The sequence below is a fragment of the Ciconia boyciana genome, chromosome 2, assembly GCF_034638445.1.
Source record: "Ciconia boyciana chromosome 2, ASM3463844v1, whole genome shotgun sequence".
Classification (NCBI taxonomy): Eukaryota; Metazoa; Chordata; class Aves; order Ciconiiformes; family Ciconiidae; genus Ciconia; species Ciconia boyciana.
Window position 1 is genome coordinate 119,053,090 of NC_132935.1, and position 21,500 is coordinate 119,074,589.

Consider the following 21,500-nt stretch of genomic DNA (forward strand, 5'->3'; position numbering starts at 1 on the left):
GGCATAATCAGGATTGTCACTTAATACTTTGGTAACAGTGAGAGGAGATTCCATTTAAGTTTTTTGAGTGAGTTTTAGTAAACTTTCAACCTCTATAATGAATTTCTCCAATTATTTTCAACAACCTGATCCACTGCATATAACTTACATACTTGCCAGGAGCACATGGGAGGATAACAAACAAATAAAAGATCAACATTTTTCAAGTTAATTAGCCTCTGCTGGCAGAAACTCATAGTGTGTTTGAGAAAAGTTCTTCCAAGTTAATAAACAGAAAATGTAACTATAATTAAATTAACAACAATGAATCTGTCAAGCATGGCAGTTCTGGATTGTTGGAGAAAATATTAAGACCTTTTATCATAATTGTAGGAAGATTCTTTCCCCCCCCCTTCAAAAAATTAATTTTGTCAGTCCAGTTAATTGGGCTTGCTTTATGTTTGAAGTCCAAATCAAGTTGGTAGTAGAAAACAAGGAAATTCTCAGCTAGGGAACTGAAAACTTACATTGCTGATTGCAGGATTAAATAACTTCTTGCAATTTCCTTAGATTAATTGCCTGACCAAAGCAAAACCTGTACCCTTTTAAAAGACATTTAATTGACACTGTTTTCATAGTCCATTAAATTTACTCTGTTTTCTTTGAGAGATGAAATAGTACATTTTTCCATTCAAATGACATCAGTGGTGCTGCCAGTGTGTCTCTTTGCAATTGTCCTCAATTTAGTTAGTTCTTATGATAGTAAAAATGCTGTGTTTTTTTTTTCTACAAGTCTGTTATTTTTGGGATAATGAAGACCAATGCCCCTAGGATCCTTTTCTTCAGTGGATAAATATCTACATCTCTGGAAGGTAAAAAACTATCTGGCAGACTTTTGTCTCTGTTTTCAATATTTCATTCAGAATTCTAAGCCTAATTTATATTCCTCCTATATCAGTGTTATAAAACACTGTTGATATTCTCCTTCAGGTACTTCTGTCATAAATACAGTAGTGACCTGGACTACTGTAAGCGTCAGAGAGAAGTTTGTTAAGGGAGAACTAAGGGTAACATAAGTTAGGGGAAAAGACAGACCCTAAATTCACATCCATGTAAAGACTTTAGGAAATCAATGGGCATCCAGATACTGATTCAGAGTTAAGAGGGAAAACAGCTTCCCATCAAATATTTTTATATTTAATTCCCCCCCCCCCCCCCTACTTCTGGGAGTTTTTTGGCAAAGACAGAGAGAAGTGAACACATGTGTAGAGAGTCAGTAGGTGGCTAGATGTGGTGCTTGCTTGAGTTTTGAGAGACTGGTGTGAACCTCTGATCTGCCAGTCTTTCTGCATCCCATATGTATGTCTGAAAGTCACATGCTATTATGCAATGGAGAGAAGAAGTATTTTACTGTATGTACTTACAGCTTTAGAGCAAGAGCATGTATTTTGGGCTTCTCATGTTATATCTGAGTATTCTGATACTCAGATACTCAGAACTTTGGGATATTTGGGTTTTTAATTTCTTTGTTTTGATGAGATTGGGTTTTTTGTGTGGCAGAAATAGGTGTCTCAAAAGTCTGAATTGATGAGTAATCACTATCAGCTGTGATCTTAAGACTGAATAATCAATAGAGTACTGATCTTGATTAGAAGGAGCTTTTCTTTTTAGATTAGGCTCATTTTAACTTGCAGCCGTTCTGTCTTCCAGCTTGATGTGCAAATGCTTGTGCCAGCCCAAAGGAGGAGACAGAGCAAGGTTGAGTCTGTTTTTATTGATGGTGGCACTAGTTTATACTGGCTTAAAATGACCAAAATTATGGTATCAAACTCAGAATGAATATCTGTGTGTAGTAAATAAGAATATGGCATGGACTACTGAAGTGTGCATCCTCATCTTTTTCTTACTCCTCTTCCATAGAAGGCATCTTATAAATATTGTCAGCATGGTCAAAGTTAAATTCCACAGCCAATAAGTCTTTCTGTGTGCATTCCTTTTCTCTGTCATTCATTCACCTGTCTTGTGTTTAATTCAATTACTAGGATTTGATGGAGAAGCAAGAGCTTATTCTTTAAAAAATAAATTTGTACGCCTATTAGTGTAATCAGCCACATTAAAAATCAGAGTGCTCTTAGATTTACACCCTGCTTTTGAAATTTTAGTGTATTAAAAATATCTTTTTCAGGAAAAAAGAATTTGAATTAAAAAAGAAATAGTGTTCTTTTTGGGAACGCTTTGTTTCCTACTTGGGCAATCAGATAGCATTAAGGGTATGAAAGCGTCAAACTGAATATTTTGAATGAAATACTTCTGTAGTTACTGGGTATGACTTTCTATTTCCAATTATAACTTCAAAGTATTTTCTGATTACTGTTTTCCCATCTTTTCTTTTAAATAGCTGTTTCATGGGATTTTTGGTAGATATTATGGAGTTTGTGGCTCAGTGTCCAGTTTTGTTCAAATCCACCCCCCCGCAATATTCCACCAGCCTGGTTTTTAGAGAGGGGACATCCCCACCATCAACTTTTACTGGAATACCATGTCCAGTTCTAGTCCACCTATCTCAAAAAAGGCACTGTAGGAGTTCAAGATGATTTTGAGGAAAAACAACAAGAATCGTTAAGTAAAAGACCCCTGAGGGTACTGAAGAGTGTCAGATTCTTTAGTATAAATATGTCTTTGAATTATCGTCAAACTCTGAGTGATATACAGAAATATATATTGGAATGTTTTTCCTATACTGTAGTTTAAGAATAAAGCCACTTCATGAAGTTGAAAAGTGGCAAATTAAGATCCAATGAGAGGATGTATAATGAGACAAGCACCTTTCCACATGAGAAGGTGAAAGCTGGAAAGTTGGCTAATTTCAGAGAAGTTTTAAGTGTTGATATGGCTAATGGGAGTATCAGACTTAAAATAGCAAGTGCTAGCAAAACATTTCTGAAAGCCTCTAAAGGTGTTTTCTTCGTATTTAATGTCAGTACCTCATTGTTCAGAGTTAGGAAATAATTTTAACTAGGGTGTCCAAGCTCACTTTGAGGGTTTTTTGTACCTTTTTTTAAAAAGCATCTGGAGCTGACCACTTACAAAGCCAAAAAACAGTCTTGATCCATTTGACAGCTGCTTAGCATCTTGTGTTTTTATTGACAAAAATTTGTCTTGTGAAATCATGATTTCTTTCCATATATCTTGATTTTAAACAATGGACTAACACTTTTTTTTAGGATAAAAATATAGTCATATGAAACCTTAACTTACTGTCATGGCTTATAACTGATACACACATTGACTTATGTCAAGTTCTTTTTTATGTTTATTGAATGTGTGGTTTGTAGCTGGGGGAACTCATTTACCTTTAATATTGCTGTGTAACTTTATGTTGGTTATTTCAGAAGTAAACTTACCTGTATGAAGAAAGTAGAACACTAAAATCAACTTCCATTTTGGAGTGAAACATTGGGGAAAAAAAAAGTTATCTTCACTCTTCTGTATACATGCTGTGAAACTGATGTGCAATTCAGGTGTAAGATTGGCATATTTAAGTTGCTTATGTATAGAATAACACATCTTACATCAGAGAACACTTTAAAAGGATTCTTTGTAATTGGTTATAATGATGGAAGCATTTCAGGTCTCACCAGACAGCTTGTAGGACTATTTTCAGCATATATGCTTTCCTATAATCACAGATTTTTGTTGATTCTAACCATTTGATATCTTTGCCTGTCTCTACTGTAGTATTTTTGCAACACAAGCTGTGAAATTTCTGTTTAAAGCATAGTGTGACTTTGTTTTCTGGACCCATGGTCCTTCCCACTGTATTTCTTTTTAAAGTGGGAAATGTTTCTTGTTTCAATTGCTCTGTTTTAAGCTTTTCATTTTTTTAACATTGCATAGTCATTTGCTCTCATACAGTTAGCTATTTGCCTATTACCACAGCTAAAGAACCATAATTATCTCACAAAAAAGCTGTTAAATAATGACTTCTTTAACACTACAACTAGTATTTGAAGCTTAAGATCTCAGTATTTTACCTGTTAGTTTACCTGTTTACATTAAAATGCAGCTGTTTGTCTATTGTATGACATTCTATAATTCAATTTTTTCTTCCATTCTATCCATTATAATGTAAATGTATAGCAAGGAATACAGTTTTAAGTCCTACTTAGTTAAAATATCTTACAGTTGTAGTTAAAAGTAATATTTTTTTTCACTATAAAATAATAACTTTCTAAATTAATATTTATTATACTTTTTAACTTAAATTCTATGGCAATCAAATAAGTTGCCATGTTTTAAGCTGGTTATTCCTCTGTCCTAGATTATTCCCAGGTAGCTTTTACAGATGAGGGACTCCCACTGAAGGGAGTTTTACATGCATGACAACTGTAGAATCAATAATTTCTTTTAATGTTAACGGGAATTATGTTTAGTGAGGACTAAATTTGCTCCAAAAATCTGAGATATATCAACTCTTCTTTTCCACTTCAGAACTGGAACTATGCAAAGAAATTTCTACTATGTAAAACCTAATAAGAAACAGAGCTTGACCCAGTAGTTCTTATAGTTAAAAAAGTAAGATAAGCATAAATGTTAGACTAATAAATAATGCTTATAGTGTCAACATTGAGTTATGTTTTTCCTTCAATTCAGCTGCATAGAAAACTTATATAAATAATTATATATGTTTTAACTTTTCTATCCCTAAGTCTACCAATTCTGTGTTTGCCTGAGAGCAGAGGTTGTTCTTAAGCAGGAGTGTGAGAGAAGAAAGTTAATACTTCATGGATTAGTTTGTGCAAACCATCCTTTCCTAGGGCTGCAAAGAATAAAACCTGGAAGCTTCATTGATTTGGAAGGCAGCTGGAGGATTTTTGAATAGGATTTACCTTTTTGTCATGATGCTACGGTGATAAGCAGTTTCAGGTTAACTTACTTCCAGAGGAAAATTATGATTATGTGAAGTGTACCACGTATCTGAAAGCTACCTTTATTATTTATGTACCGTGCAGTGGGGAGCTTAGTTTTTCAGACTGTTGTACTATGTGGGCTTTTGCTGAACTAATTTTAGTTCGTCCCTTCTCCAGCATCATTTTCTTGAGGCTTTAGAATGTACTTGTGTCCTGTTCTGTGTATGCCTGGAATAATTTTGCCTTTACTGGTTGTATTTGGGAATCTAAACTGCAAATGTTCCCTGTTTTCTTAGAGTTTTTTGACTTTATTCATATACACAGAGAGCAAGATGAACTGAATATGCATTTTAATTTTTTTTCTTAAATTAAAGCCAAAAGAATCAAGACAAGTAAAATCAAATCCTGTATGCGAAATTTAAGGTACCTTGCTGCTATTTTCACAAAAACGTAAGGGTGGTTATCCTGCAGCATTAAAAATTGAAAGATTCAGCCTGTCAGCAGTTCTAAATGAATGTGATGTTAACAAACTGTCAGCCACTTCACCAGTTACCTTTGGGAATATACCCTTAGCTTTCTTGGTAAAGCCTGTACTCTTCAGAGTACTGAGAACTGTTTCACAGAGAGGAAAAAACTCCAAGTATTCTAAAGCCCCAAGAGCACTTACTGCCTGCAGTTCTCTCTATTTAAAATTAGGCTAAATCCGTATGTAGAAAATGCAGTAGGGATACTCGAACAATCTTTACTTTTACAGCTAACAAGCAGATCTGTCAGCTAATGGAGCCTGCTTTCTCATGAATTGATTCGCAGCTGGCTGACTTTTAAACTTAATTACATAAAGGCTACCATTTAGCATATTCACCTGTTCCTTTGTTAGCTATCACAGAGTTTAAACAGAAAATCCTTGGTTTAGGAGGGTGTGTTCTGATACTTAATAATCTCTGAACTTTGTGTAGTGTGTTCAAAATGTTTTCATATATGTATTCTCTGTTTAAAAAGAAATGAGTTTGTATCACAGCCTTTCTGTCACTTTTATGTTGCTATTTTGCTTCTAGAGGTTTCAAAAAAACAATACATCTTTTTTTTTTTAACTCTTGCTTAGTTTGGTAGAAGTGGGGTAAGAGGTTTCAAATGATTGCAGGGAAGGAGACAATGCTAAAATGACTGTCTAAATGCTTCTCTCTTCTTTTTATGCTACCCCAGTTTTCATGAAAACAACACATCGAAGTAAGAGTATAGAATTTTGTACTGTTGTGCATCGTGGGACAGAAAGAGATTAATTTGTCACATGTGTTGTAGATTTAAATTAGGTGTGTTCTTTCACTAGTATTTTTTTGGCATGGATAGGCCAAAGTCTATCCAAGACTTTGGTCTTTGCTTGTAGCATCAATTTTTGTTGTTACTTTCACTGGCATACTATGGGTAAATTTTGTAGAATAGAAAATGAAAATTAAGGTAAATGTCAAAATGAATAGTTTGAAAATAGTATGTTTCTCTCATGTCTTAGATTGACAACAGGACTTGCACTTGCAAATTAATCAAATCACAGACTAGTAACAGGAGAAAAAAAATCTGGCTTTTTCCTCTAAAGCACATACTTACTTGATTGACACAATTAGGCTACAACATGTTTTTGTGATAGAAATTGCATACTGGTGGTAGCTGAAAAGCCTAATTTCCTGCTACCTTCTGATTACAGCACTAAAAGACACTCAAACTAGCCTTAGTGTTAGGCAAGATCAGTTGTATATTGGCTGTAGTCCTAGCTTTTCCTCTGAATACCAGCCCTTTCAGCTATCATCTGGAAAAAAAATGTGATTTTAGCCTGAAACACATTTTAAAAAGAGTTCTGTAGAGAAGAAGGAAATTTCTAGCCAGATGTTGTTTGGTCTGGTTTGCATCTTCGCTGAAGAGAATGAAGGAATTTGCAATAATCAATAAAGGGAACTGATTTCAAGAAAACTTATGGAAAATCCTCAGAGTCTATAGAATTTTTTAAAATATGAGAAATTCTATGTAGAATTAATCAATCTAAAATATCCTACATAGATATTTTATTGATGAATATTGGTTTTCAAGAGTGTCATCAGCTTGGCTTCTAAATCAAGTGGATAACAGGCCCACTGGCTGGAAGCAGAAGAAGATGACGACTTAGAGTAACTTCACATAGAGTTATGAAAAGAATAAAAATCCAGAAACATGATATTCAGAAAAGGCAAGGGTGAATGGTAGAGACCTGCATATAATTATGATAGTTAAATATAGGGAAACAAAGAGGAAGAGAAGGGGAAAAAAAAAAAAAAGAAAAAAGACCTCTTCTTTGGATGCTCCTGCCAAATCTTATTCTGTGAAGGCTGGTTTCTAGTTCCAATTTACATCTTTAGATGTAAACCAGCTCCAGCTGATTTCCACTGACCTCAGTTTTGAAGGCAGAAATCTTTCTAATTCAGGGACCCTTCACTTTTTGGACTCATGAGCAATCTTTTTCATTCCTGCCCTTGGCGAAAATGAAAACAGGATCTTTCTCCTGTTTGAAGCAAGTATTTTTACCTCGTCCTTCCTGTCATTAAAAAGCTTCAAACTTAAGGGCCGGGGTGGAAATCTGATACATTAATGAACATCTGCAACTGAGGTAATGTAATAATACATCTGTCATGACAGACAAGGAGAAGAAACCACTATTTTTTTCTTAAAAATAAACCAAACAACAACAACCAAACAAACCCCAAAGCTTGTAGACAGTTCTTTTAGATGTGTTTTTGATTTGTTAGTACACATAACAGATTTGTAAGTTAATTCCTACTATTTGTGTCTGATCGTATCCCTTTGGCATCTTGAGTTGGTTCCAAAGCAAGTTGCTGGAGCCTCCATTTGAGTTCATGACATCTGGTTGGCTACTCTACCTGTCTGCTAAGACCTCTTCCTACAGCAGTTACAAAAAAGTTGAAAAGGTAAGAGTTTTTGTGATGAATCAATTTTGCATTGTATTCCACCTGGAAAAATGTCATACATCCATCTTATATTGCTCCCTAGTGGTGTTATATTTCTGCATAAATTATGAGATAGGTTGTACATTTGCTTATCTTTTTTTCTACATTCTGGACAGCATTAGTACCATGTCCATAGTCTGATAGTCAGACTTCCCTTCAGTCCTCCTCATTCCATGACCCAGTTTATTTTACTGAACACAAAATTTGCAAAACCTGAATATTTCACTGACTCGGACCCATTCTTCTTGTATCTGTACCCCACAGAAGTGTTTGAGAAAAGTATCTGTTTCCGTCTTGCCACCTGACTTCTCAGTCAAGCCACTTGTTTATTTCAGGATATTTAACCAGCTTTCACTGAGGTGCAGTAGATCACAGGTACATGTAGATCCAACTCCTGATTAAGTACAGTTATCCCTTGTAACGTTTTAACTATTCATATTCTTCTGAGAAGGGAGGTAGGCAACATGCTCGAGATGTTCAGGGAAGGCTGGTCATCTCTTTTTTTTCATGCACCATTTTAAAGATGAGTACTTGGTATAAATATTACTGTAGTTTCTTTTCTGGTTAGTGGCAATATAACCACAGCGTACTTTCTTAGCCTAGTGAGAGTGCTTTTCTTCAAGGAAAGTGAGATTGCTTTAGTCTTACTTGCCCACATTACATGATGTGTGTGTACTCACAAGAAACTGAACCGAAAAGTAATTTCCATTCTGCTTGAGGCATAGACAGTTTTTATCACTGTAAGGGTTTGCAGAATTACAAATGTTTTAATTTTCACTAATACTTGCTGACAGTCATACTAATAGATCAAAGATGGAGTGATATTGTAAATCTATACATTGCCACTTTACATCTTAAGGTATAAAATACTTTCTCTTCTTGAATATGCTGTAATTTTCACTTCTAGACTCCTAAAGCTGCAGGAAAACTTCTAGATATAGCTTGAAATGGGTTGAGTATCTGCTACAGGTAATATATCAACTCCACATACTGTTGTAAATGAAGGTAATGACTGTCTATCCAGATATGAATCTTTCTTCTTTCTTCTCTCGTTATAACTATACTATATCCATCCAGTTTGACAGCTAGTGTAAAAGGTGTAGGTAATTTATTAAATTTAAGATGCCTAAGATGCAGACAGTGTAGGACTTGCAGTTTATTACTATTTACTTCACTGAAAGGGAAAATGTAGGCAGGTTGAAGAAAAAAAATGTACTATAGGTAAGAAGGAGACTTTATTTGTCAGACTATGTAATTAAAATAAATTTGATTTTTCTGTTGTGCATTTTTTCAGGTAATGAACTTTCTTTACCTAAAATTTATACCGCCCTTTAATGTTGAATCAAAGTATTTGGGCAGATTTTTTTTCAAGTCTTATATTTTTCCTTATGAAAGGACGAAAATATTTTAAATCTTGTGCAGATCACTATTGTCAAGATTACAAGTTATCTGTGCACATGACAGAGCAGAAACAGCTTGCCTTCTTCCTTTTAGGACATTTAAAATATGTTCTTAAAATTATATATTAATAAATACTTTATAGTATATAATATTATATGTATTTTATAAAAATACATGTGTATATATATAATTGTGCTTAAGTATAGATGATGAATCACAGCTTCCTGTTTCATAGCTTCTGTTGCAGAGGACATGTGAAGATCTTCTTAAGTTTGGTTAATAGCACAGACACTCTGCCTGTTCAGTATGTGACATATTCTGTGAGCTCCCATTTCCTGCATTTGTATAATATTTAATTACTTAAATGTGTTCAGTGAACAGAGGGAAGTCATAGGGTAAATGTTAGACTGTATGCTCTCTAGAGAAAAAGAGGCCATTATCTGATTGTGGTAAATATAGACTTGTGTTTGAGAGACCATAAGCATTTAAGAATAGTGAGTATCCTCTATAATGTGTGGTAATTATTTAATCTTCAGTGCCTTCTGCCATAGTACCCCCATACATTCTATTAGTCTTTGGATTCTGGTAATTTAATTGTGCTTTTCTTGTTATGAATCTACTTACAGTTACTAAAATTAACCTTTAATAGACAAATTTATCATAATATATGAAGCTAATCAGTATAAAAATCCATGAAACTCATTCCTTTTAAAAAAGATTTAACAATGTTATTGCAAGTCAGTCACAGATCTTATGGCTCAGATTTCTTCAGATGGATCTTCTCTCTTGTTTAGTAAACCAGCTTTTTTTTAAACAAAAACTTGAATTTATTGCAGTGTTGACTAGCTTTTTGGCAGGTTTTGTTAGTGCACAGGAAAGGAAATAACTTTTAGTTTAAATTTTGTTAACTCAGTTTTACCACATTTTCATTCAAATACGAGAAAAGAGTAGGAATTGGAATATCAGGAAAACAACTTCCTCTTCTTATCATTTCTGAATAAAAATAATAACTAGGTCTGCTAGTCCTAAAATCTTGAAGGAGAGTGAGAAACAGTAATTTCTGTTCACCAATATCAAATATTGTTCTTTGATTTAATTTTAATTAATTTTAAATCTTAAATTCTTAATTTTAATGAACAACCAGAAAACCACAGAAGATAAATAATCTACCTGGTATATTTAATGTTAATGGTAGTTTTTAATAACTTCAATTGTGTAGTAAGACAGCCAAACAGATCTTAGTACAAGTGAGTAAAGGAATAGTTTACTAAATACGAAGTTTAATTCATGATTTTATTTAATAAAACATAGGATTCTGAGAATTTTAGGACTGCATACATAAATGTATTTAGATTATAAATTGGTTAATTTTGATGACACGCTAACCATGCTTTGGGAAAATAAATATTACAGGTGCAAAACAAGATTAGTACTGATATTAAATCAGGGTTTTCTGCTGGTTGAGATACATCATTAAAAGTGATAATTTTGAACAACCTGCCTTGATTCTCTGTAGCAGATGTACAATTTGATTTGTATTTTCTTCATCAAGTCCTGCCTGCAAACAAACAAGCAATCTTAACTTAGGTATCATGATGGTTTAATGTCCCTAGCTAGTCTGCTGGTACTATTGTCTGCAGCTCGTGTTATCCCATGGCTCATCAGTTTTGTGTAGTCTAAACACTATTTCATGGTGTGTTCACCCTCAGTCTAAAGAGGCAAAGTTGAGAGGTGTTAACTGAATATGGATAATGTCTGTTAATGCCACAGTGCTGAGGTACTTTTAGTGGTATTGGTTCTACACTGAAAGTAGTTCTCAAAATAAGCATTTCATCACAAAAGCAAGAGTAATTCTGTATAGCTATAGAGAGCAAATCTAATGAAGGATAAAACGCTATCATTATGTGTTCATCATTTAGTACAAAATTGCACTTGAACCAACTTGGCTACTACTTTCTCAAGCTGATATATTAGAAGCTTTAAAACCTGCTGATACATTTATTTCTTCACTTAAATATGAAAGTGAAGCTCTCTCTGGAATGGCAGGCTATTTAAAGTTCCTTAATAACATCTGAAGAAATGTTCTGAAAGCAGTTAAAGAAAACAGTTAATGAACGTAGCATTACATAAAAAAGGGGAGAAGGTCAAAGTTTGTGTAGTAGATCTTTTTGCTTTGATTTGAAGACTACACTTCCATTTTTGTATGACTTCTCTGTACAAAGATTGGAGTTATATTATGAAGCTGTTAAGGTCAGAAGGTGAAGGAAAATGAAGGAAAGTTGAGGATAAAAACTCTTTAGTGCTCTGAGGAAGAGGAAGAAAAAGTGCTGTACTGCCAAATATATCTGTAAACTATTAAAAAAAAAAAAAGTACATTTTATAACTTTTAGGACTGGAAATGGTTGTTTCCTGGGATGATTGTTAATCTCTGTAAACTCCTGATTTTTTTTTTTTTTAAATTACCTGATTCACCTTTCAGTTCCTTATATGCTTTTGTGAATGTCTGTGACGGGATTTTCAGAGAATATTTTCTTGCAAAGTCTGCTAAAATAAGACTAATTTTCACAGATTATTTTCTTTGAGCTTTTGAGGCCTTTGTGTCAATATCTTGCTTCTTTCTATATAGATGCAAATGACTTTAAGATTGGAGACTGGAACCTAGCCTTTACCTGCAAAAATATTATGACTTCAAAAACATAAATTGCATTTAATATTAGCAAAGAATCTAGGAGACAAGAATATTTGTTTAGAGCAACTGATTTTATGCATCTACGAATTTGTCATTGTAAAAAATTTAAACCTTCTAATGAAAGCAGTTCAGAATCCAGCAACATCTATGAGTAGTTTTCTGATAAAGATCTCTAGAAGGTGATGACTTGCAATAAATCCGAAGTGACTTACAAGATGCTGGTAAGCATTGAGGCAGTTTCTTATATCAGGATATTCTGATATTCTGAACTGCAAGTCAGGGATGATAATTAATTTATCTTCTGTTTTTTCAAGATTATGTACGCTTTTACTGGTCCTCTCCTAGAAAGTAACAGAATTTTTGTCTCCTGCCTAGCATACCTCTCAGTTAAAATACTAAGTTATACTGTTTTGCTATGTGTGTGTTCTTTGTGGATAACAACTTTTAAACTTTTTTTTATTGGTGGATATATAGTATATGTGTATTCCATCAAGGATTTAATAATGTATTACGTATTTTTATTGGGGTGTATGCATAATGACAAATTTGCTATCTGCTTTGCAGTGATCAGCAGCCAACGTATGTGTTTTGGCATTTATGTGCATTGCTTTATACAGAATGGGATTTGTGTTCAAAATCACAATTTTCTTCAGCTTTCTGAAAAAAAAGTTCAGAGTAACACTTTCTTTTTAGCTGCTTCTTGCTTAATGACTAGATGGGACTGTGTTTTGCTAGGCCTTTTCAGGTAGTGGGAGGAGAGTGCATGTTTTGAAAGTAGAGAGCCAGGACTATTTCAGATAACCTTTGCCTTCGGCCAAACAATTCTCATGATTTGTGAGAAAACCAGTGTTACTTTGGTGATTGGTTTGGTGCTGGTGGTTTGTTTGGTTTTGGTGGTTTTTGCTTGTTTTGGTTCTTAATTATTTTTTTTCCTGTGCTACCCAAAGTAAAGAGCGTGTGTGTCTCTAACTCTGAAAAACTTCTGCATTACATCCTTCAGTTACCATACGTCTCTTCAAAGGCATGTCACATTAAATCCCTTTCAGGGGAAAGACCGTAGATTGTTTTGCTCTCCCCTTCGGGAGTAAGTACTGAAGTGGCTTTGGCCCACAGTTTTCTAACAAGAGAAACTAAAATTCCTTGGGAGCTTTACTGTGAATTGTTCATATGGATGACAGTATCACCTTTCTATCACTCTAGATCAAACTCCTAACCTTATATACTTCCCTTAGTCTCCTTCTGCATCCCTATTGTCCTTTCATCTACGTCTGTTTCCTCAACTTAAGCTTCCTATTTCCCAAGCTTTTCCTGCTCCTATATTTGTAACACACAAGCTACTCCACTTCCTTGGTTATGTCCAGAAAATGTGTGTGTATCTATTGTTTGCTTCTGAGCTGCATCAATCCTTTGTCTAGCTAGTAGCTACAGCACCAGAAGAAACTTTGGAAGCAAGATCCGCTGCTGTAGCTACAGTGCGGGTATCTGAATGTGGCTATATTTTGTCATCCATCTTTATGCTGGTCCTTTTCTTCCACTTCAGAAAAATGTGCAGTGTGGTATTATAGTCAGCAATAGCATGTGTTCCCTCTCTGTGGCCTCATATTCAACCCAGTCTATAGTCTGTCTCCACAACTCCACCCGTCTCATAATCTCCCATGCTTGAATTGTGTTGGTTAAGAACATGAAGGAGTTAGACAACACTTAATGGCAAACAAATCACAGATTAACCACCACAATTTAACCAGATTTTGTGAACTGCTTGACTTTTCCAGGTCACCAAGTGAGGTGATGCTAGATTTTAAATGTACTATCTGAAATACTAGTCTCTGCTGTACACTGGGCTGTATGAGTATTTCAGCTGTGTTGAAAACCAGTTATCTGAGCCATCTCTCATGGTTCACCTGAAAGGTTCTGTCTACTGTGAGTACTTTTTTCTGTTTAGGGAAAGCTTCTCAACAGAGGCAAAACTGTGAAGCTTATAAGTGTTAGGGTGGTGGGACTCAGTCAGCTGAAGTGAATTGAGCAGTTCCTTGAGTGTGCAATGAAGCTGATGCTCAAGAGAGTTAGACTTGGATCCTCCATGGAAGGAGAAAGGAGCCCACACTGGTGGGCCCGTAATCGGAACTGAAAAATTCCTATCTTTTTGTTGGATTAATTTGAGACTAGTCTGCAGGAATGGCTATCAGGTCCTCCATTTAAACCCTATGCAAAGTCTGAGAATATCTTGGGAAATTGACTACACAAACTAAGTGGTTTCCCAGAACTGCTACTGTTTAGACCCCTTGTGCCTGAGTGCTGCTTGTTTGTATTCAAATAGGACTGTAAATGTTGATTTCCTTGGGATGACTGATAGAAGTCTGTGCTCTGTGTGCTCTATATACAGATAATACTTGCTTAACTGGGAAAAACACCAGTGAATTTTTTTTTTCAGCTCATTAACCCTTCACTATTGTTTAACCATGTTAAAAGTATTTTTAAACTAGAAGAGAATAAAAAGTCTATTACAGTGATCCAGTACTTGTTTCATTATGATTTGATTGGTTAGATGATCTTTGTTGTATAAACATTTGTGGTTCTTATCAGATATTGGTAACAGCATCAATATCTAAGACCTGGACTCAATTACTTTGGGATAGGACTATCACTGAGTTAGTCCTACTTTAAAATATTTTAAAACAAGTTCATTTTTAAAAAGTCCATTGTTCTCTACTAAAGCATAAAATAAATACATGAAATGTTGCAGTGATACTGCTGATAATGTTTTTGCTGTTTACAGGGGAAAGGAAGAGTTCATAAGCAGAAGAATGAAATCAAATTCATGCTCCATTTGTTATACTAAAGGAGATCATAATATAATGGTTTCTATTGCCTTGCTTTCTGTGTAATAGTGAAATATGCAATAAGTATCGTTATTTGCCTGAACTACTATTTTTTTCCTGTTTCCATAGGCTAAGATACTTTACAGCAATGCTTTCTCTGTTTAATAAAAAAAAAGTAGTGCAAGCTACATCACACTTCACATTTAAAGTAATAATTAAAAAGTTGACTGTTTCCAAGGTTTAAAATGGAATAGTATGTGCAATATTACTGTTTATTTAAAGTACAAAGTACATAAAAATAACTTCAGATCTCACTTAGTGTATCATACAAACTATTGGAAATCACTGACTTCACTGACAGTATCTGTTTACAGAGCTTATTTGCTGTATCTTTTAAGTACTTTTAAAAGAAGTATTAGAACTAAATCCTTCCCAATAGTCAAAGGAACTACATAAGGGACATAGGAAGTATATTGAATCCCTATTTGCTGAACTGTCATCTTTTCCTACTCTTGCAAGGCATTAATGTTTTGGAGCAGGGGGTATATGTAGATCCATCTTTCTTAAATTAAAGGAACAACTGGCTTCTATACTGCTATATGCTTGGTAGATATTGAGGTACAGAAAACTAAAATGATATGTCTAGTTCTCCTGTAGTGAGTCACCAGTAAACTCAGAGATCAGGAGACAAAACTTTGAGAGTTCCTATCTCCTGATTTAATATCTATACAAAAGACAGCATTGTTTATTTTTGTTGTTTGTTCTTTTTGTAACCTGATGGTGAGGAGAACTTTTAGATCTTCTGATAGAAACATAGGAACGGTAAGTAGACTTTTTTTTTTTTCCTGGCAGATCTGCTTCTATTGTCCTGAGGGAAAGGGAAGAAGGGATAGCTGACAGTTTGTGACCTAGGCTATTTCCTTATTGCATTTTTCCCCACATTGCATATATAATTGGTTTTGTTATTATTATTTTTTCTTGTCTTTCTATGCTTACTAAATCCTTTGCAAATGGTTCTTTAGCATAAGTGAAGAGTATATCAGTAAGGTGGCATTTCAGATAAAGCTTGTTACCCTTAACAGTACATTTTGCTTGAGAAAAGATTACACATGTTGTTCTATTACTTTCTTTTTTTAAAAAAAATTTTAGGCTATTATACTTTTAACTGAACTCATCAGAGAGAACTTCAGAAATAGCAAATTGAAACAATGCTTTTTACCAGCACTCGGGGAACTTCTTTACCTCATAGCCAGCACGGTAAGACTGTCAAGTGATCCTTGCAAATTTAACAAATGTGAAAAAAATTTCCCACAGAAAAGTAGACAAAAAAAGCAAATTACTTTTTCATTTATATCCTCAACAGTTTCTTGTCCTTGTATATTCTGTGATGCTCTTGCTACTTTAAGAAACATGTTAGTCCAATCATGTACTTCATCTGAGATTTCTTGAAGAATGCAATTTAATTTTAGAGTTTTAACTTCATAAAACAATTTCATCAATCACCATAATGGCTGCTGGCCTCCAAGTGGCAGATCTAAGTGTCAGAACATCTTAGCTAGAGGCTTTGATTAAATAGGATATATCAGTACAGCCGATGATGTAAATAAATTAATATATCTAGTCCATATTAGATCTTATCCTAGCATGGTTGGATTTACAATGATGTGGAAAAGGAAACGGAAAGATCCTGACTAATTTCAAATGGAATTATGGTGATTCCTGACTAGACCTGATTTAAACCTTCAGTCTAGAAATAGTAGATTCACATAAAAAATAAACAAAGGTTATTTGTAGAAAAGAAATACTATTAATAATAGGAACTGAAGATGATGGCTCCTCTAAACCCTCACCTTTCTTTTCCCTTATTCAAAGAGTGAAATACTTTCTTTTACTTATTAGAAACGAAGGTGACTTCAAACAGAAAAAGCCTAGCCCTAGCTTCTCTGAAGCCTTTGTCTGAACTGCATCATCTAATTGCTCTGAATGCTATCATGTCAGTTATCAGTCTGTGAGGTCACTTGATAAAGGAATGAAAATACCAAATGGATCTGTATTTTGGCTTACTGTAGTTATGGCTTTGTGCTGAACTTCCATGTTTTATTGTCCTCATCTCCTAGGTCCTTTGCGTGTTCCACAAAATGAAATGGTTGCCTTGTTTTTTGTAGGTTAGCAAGCATCGTCCTTTTCTGGATAGACAATTGCAAAGTATCTATCAAACACAGAGTCACCGAACTTGTTCTAACACCGAGAAATTATGTTACGGAAAATACGTCCACAGTCACAGTTTATTTTTATGTTTTAATACTTTCTCAGTTTTCCTCAGGGGAAAAAATTTGTACTCAGCATCATCAGACAGATTGCAAACTATATAATTTTTAACCACTAATAAAACCAAATAAACTTAAAACTCCAACTTGAAAATTGTATTTGGCAAGAGCATTTTGCACTGCTTGATTTTATTTTGAAATTAAACTTTAGTGATTGAAACAAGTCTGTTTACACTGGCTCTATAACAGCAAAATGATTTGCATGCACTGATCCTCACAGATTCTTTTATTCTTCTGAAAATATGAACTGACAAATTTGAGTCCATATGTATTTATGAACTTCACAATGTTTGAAGCATGATAACTTGTATTTAAATGACAACTCTATCATGTTTCAGGAAGATCTATAGTGATGGATTGCATTGCTTTGAGTTAAAACTAAGAAATTATTAGAGAATAGGAAGAAATATTTGGAACTACTTTACACATGAACTCAAGGCACTGTGTCTTGGTAAAACTTCAAAAATATCAGTGTGATTTGTATGCTTGGAGATACTTTTTTTTTTTTAAGTTTTTAAAGATAAGTCCTTTATAAAGCTTTTCATTTCTCTATACTATACCTGCTTAACCTCAGAATACTGTAGTGTTGTAGGCATTTTGTTGCTCATTAAACTGCAGAACAGTAGTATTGAATGACCTTGCCAAGATCACACACCAAGTCAATGGTAGTATAAGATGAAACAAGAATACTTATTCCCAATTTATATCTTTAAACAGCAAAGCTTTATGCCTTGACTAATTTAAGAAAAAACTCATAACTGCATCTGATTTGTTAGGAACTGTACACAAAATATTTTTGTTTTTCTTTTTTTCCTTGTTTTCTTCCATTTTGCTGTTCAGCCTCCTTGATTGTTTTATCAAGCTGCTAAATATTTATCATTTAAACTGTAATTTTGGGGGGACATGGCTGATTATTTATTCCCTCTGGGGTTTTGCTAAGTGTTTCTAGGTCCAACCACAATATTAATATTAAATAATGATAAAGATTATTTCTTTTTCATATGAACATTTGGTAAAACATAAATTATCAAACACTTAAAATCAAGTTCAGCTATCTAGGTGCAGCATGATTCATTAGGTTAAATACAGGATCACTGGTTGCACTTCTGTGGCTTAGAAAATACTGGGAAAAAGTCCAGATAATCATAATGGTCCTCTGCAATCCTAAACTCTGATATTATGTGTGTACATGCATATGCGATCCCATAAGTAAAATCTTACACTCCATTCCTGCATTTTTCTTCCAAACAGAAGCCAAGAGCAATGCACAAGTAGCATGAGCAGACCCCAGAGAGGATGTTCTGTTACTCTTAAGTGGATAGCCTTGAGGGAAAACTTTCAAGCTCTATGTAGTATTTCTATACATTTTGTGCTGTTTATGTTATTAGGGTGCAGAACCTAAGGTTTAATCAAAATCAACATGGGGTGTGAGCAAAAAGTAGGAGGATCCCCTAGTGTTTGGTGATGTATTTAAATGTATTAAATGTCTAATTGTGTAGGTGTGTTTGGGTAATTAAGAATGGTGCTAAGTTTCATACAACTTTTGCCCCTTTTTTTTTTTAATTTCTAACTAGAGACTAAACCTTGCAGAAAGTCATTAATCAGTCTGAAGAATGGAAGAACTATTAATGTTTCAGGACTGCACCATTTCTTAAGGCTTTTTATTTTATAGTACGTTTAATATGTGTGGTTACAGAAAAACTTGACAGAATTTGTGATTAAATTAGATTAATAAAATGAGAAACAGATCCATGCCAGTTCCAGCACAGGCTGTCATTTTAAGCATAGGCTGTCATTTTAACTGTCTTGACTCCTAGTCTTGTCCTGCCTTTTCTAGGTGGAGAAGATTCCACTTTTGACTGTTAGAAAGTAACCTACCATCCTTCTTTGAAACTTGGGCTGCATTTTCTTAAACTTATACACTAAGCCTTGGAAGGCAAACTGATTAAACGTCAACATGTTGTTGCTCAGATAAGGTGAAGGAGGTGGAATGTAGTAGGTCTGATGTCTCTGTTGGATGTCAAACCACTTTTATTGTCTGTAAATTACTTCCAAGGAAAATTGTTCCATACATCCTAATGCAAAGTTAGCAGAAATAATGCTTAAAAAAATGGGAGATTTAACAAACTAATTTTCTGTATTGATATATATTGCAAATAAAGTTTTTATTTATTTTCAATAAAGAAGGAAAATTAATTTTAGTAGGCAATTCAGTAATAGTCTTCCCTCCTAATGTGCCATGCTTTAATTAAATGCCTGACATTATCACATCATGTATGTTGAATTAGTGTAGGCCACTCAGAAATCAGGAAATTCAGAAAGTACAATTTGCTTCTGCATCGTTAACCCCCACCTTGCCCATCTTATGCTTTTTATTATAAACAGTTAATTAGAATGCTAAAAATAATGTACTAATATAATCAGTAGGGTTCAAGAAACGTATAATTTCTGAAGGAATTGTTGCTTGTCATCCTTTGTCTACTTATTAAGACAAGCTACATATTGATTTCATGGCATATTGTCTTCATACCATCGAATGCCTATTATTTCTCATTTTCTTTCCTAAAAGAGGCTATATTTTTTTTTTCACTTGGTAACATCTCTATGTTAATCGCCTAGATATGGAGGTTGTTTTAGTTAAATCTTAATGATATACAAGTGTCCTCTTTTAAACTTGAATTTTTACAGTAGGCTACTGGGCGGGGCGAAGTGGAGTTCATTAACTTCTAATGGAAGAATCAAACCCCTGATTCAACTAGTGGTGAATTAGCCTCTCTAACAGGGTGATTTCAAGGAAATACATGTAAAGATCTTGGAACAGTGTTGATATGTACTGAAGGCTATTCCATACACTAAGTTTTATTAAATACTTTATATCTCCCTGTATGACTTTGAATATTTTTTTTCCAAAGTAAGTTTACATTTTTTTTTAGTTGCTAGACAAAACTAATTTTGTTTATTTGGTATAATTAAATCACATTTAAAGAGATTAATAATAATTTTAATAATCAGTTGTCTCTTTCTGAAGTAATCAAAATGATTGAGAGGAATGCAAGAATATTTTTGTGTGTGTGAAATAGAAGGAATCAATGAAACCCAGAAATATTAGGACAAATTCTGTTACGGATTTTGGAGACTATTTAAGCAAGCTAATAAAATATCCATTTCTGTGCTGCACATGAAATAACATTAAATAGTAATACTACCCTGGAATTTAATATATTTTCTAGCATATGTTAATTTGAAAATGTGTATAATATGAACCTTATTAGGAATCTGTTACCCATTTTTAATGTGAGTGAGATTATTGTGATTTTTTGATTTAATCATTTGTGCTGTTGGCTTCATTTCAGGAGGAAAAAAGGGAGCACCCCAGAGAACGCTGCGTTGTTCCCTCGGCTGCTTACACTGTGCTAATGAGGTGTCTTCGGGAAGGGGTAACGCTCTTTCATTGTCCTCAATAGAATTTCTCCACTGTAATAACCCTTTAGGCATTGCGTGAGGATTGTAGCCTGCAGCACTGCAGTACCTTGTCAACCAAGTATTGCTCTTGAATTTAAATAATCATGATAAGACCATGACCTAAGCAGGAGATTAATGCAAAAATACAGTGTTGTTCTCTGTACATTCAACATTTATGTATTGCTGGTTGTTTTTTGGAAATAGGATAGTAAATATAAATTACTGTTAATAAATGTGGAATTTATTAATGTTCTGGCTTTCTTTTGAGAAATGTTCTGACAGTTTGTACTGTCCTCTTGCAATTTGATTTTCATACAGTGTATTTTTGGGCAAGATTTACTTTCTATTTTGAAGTGACTGATGTACAGTTTTTGAAAACTGCATTGTTATCCTACTGGTTTGTTAGCAGTCTTTTGAGGCCAAAAAGTGGTAATTAGTTTTATTCTTGTACGTGTGCTATGCTGTATTCTTCATTTTTTTTGGTGATGACTTAGCTGTGTTAGAAGAAGGGAAGAAAAACATGCGTATAGTTCCAATTTGTAAAATGAAAAAGAATTGAGTAAAGGGTTAGCATTTACTGTTTATATGAGACCACTTGACTTTATTTTTGCCCAAGGCAAAGCTCAAGGCAGAAAACATGTTGGAGGTTGCTGGAGCGGGGAAAGCAGGAGAAATACCTTTTTGCCTTCTTTTTTGAGATCTTTATTGCCTACAGATTGTGATTAATAGAGGAAGAGTCTAGATGCATTTTAACATCTTCAAACCTTCAGGTGATCAAGAACAACTGTGTTTGTATTGTGGACTATTTCCAGCTCATAAATTAGAGTAAGATGTCATTCTAAGGCACATTAGTGAGAAGCTATTTAATTATAAATTTAGTAATGCAAGACTTGCTATTTCTGAATATTCAGTGTAGAGAAACT

At 34.1% G+C, this 21,500-nt stretch overlaps 1 protein-coding gene across 8 annotated transcripts in view; it reads left to right on the plus strand.

Annotated features, from left to right (window-relative positions):
- Positions 1 to 21,500, plus strand: part of ULK4 (unc-51 like kinase 4) — a 256,096-nt gene that overhangs the window by 34,473 nt on the left and 200,123 nt on the right. For 7 of the 8 annotated variants that reach the window (XM_072853762.1, XM_072853760.1, XM_072853764.1 and 4 more), the window contains exons 19-20: positions 15,938 to 16,045; positions 20,469 to 20,552. In XM_072853762.1, the coding sequence (XP_072709863.1) occupies positions 15,938 to 16,045; positions 20,469 to 20,552 (192 nt within the window). The remainder of the gene's footprint in view (positions 1 to 15,937; positions 16,046 to 20,468; positions 20,553 to 21,500) is intronic. The other variant, XM_072853766.1, reaches the window with a different exon arrangement.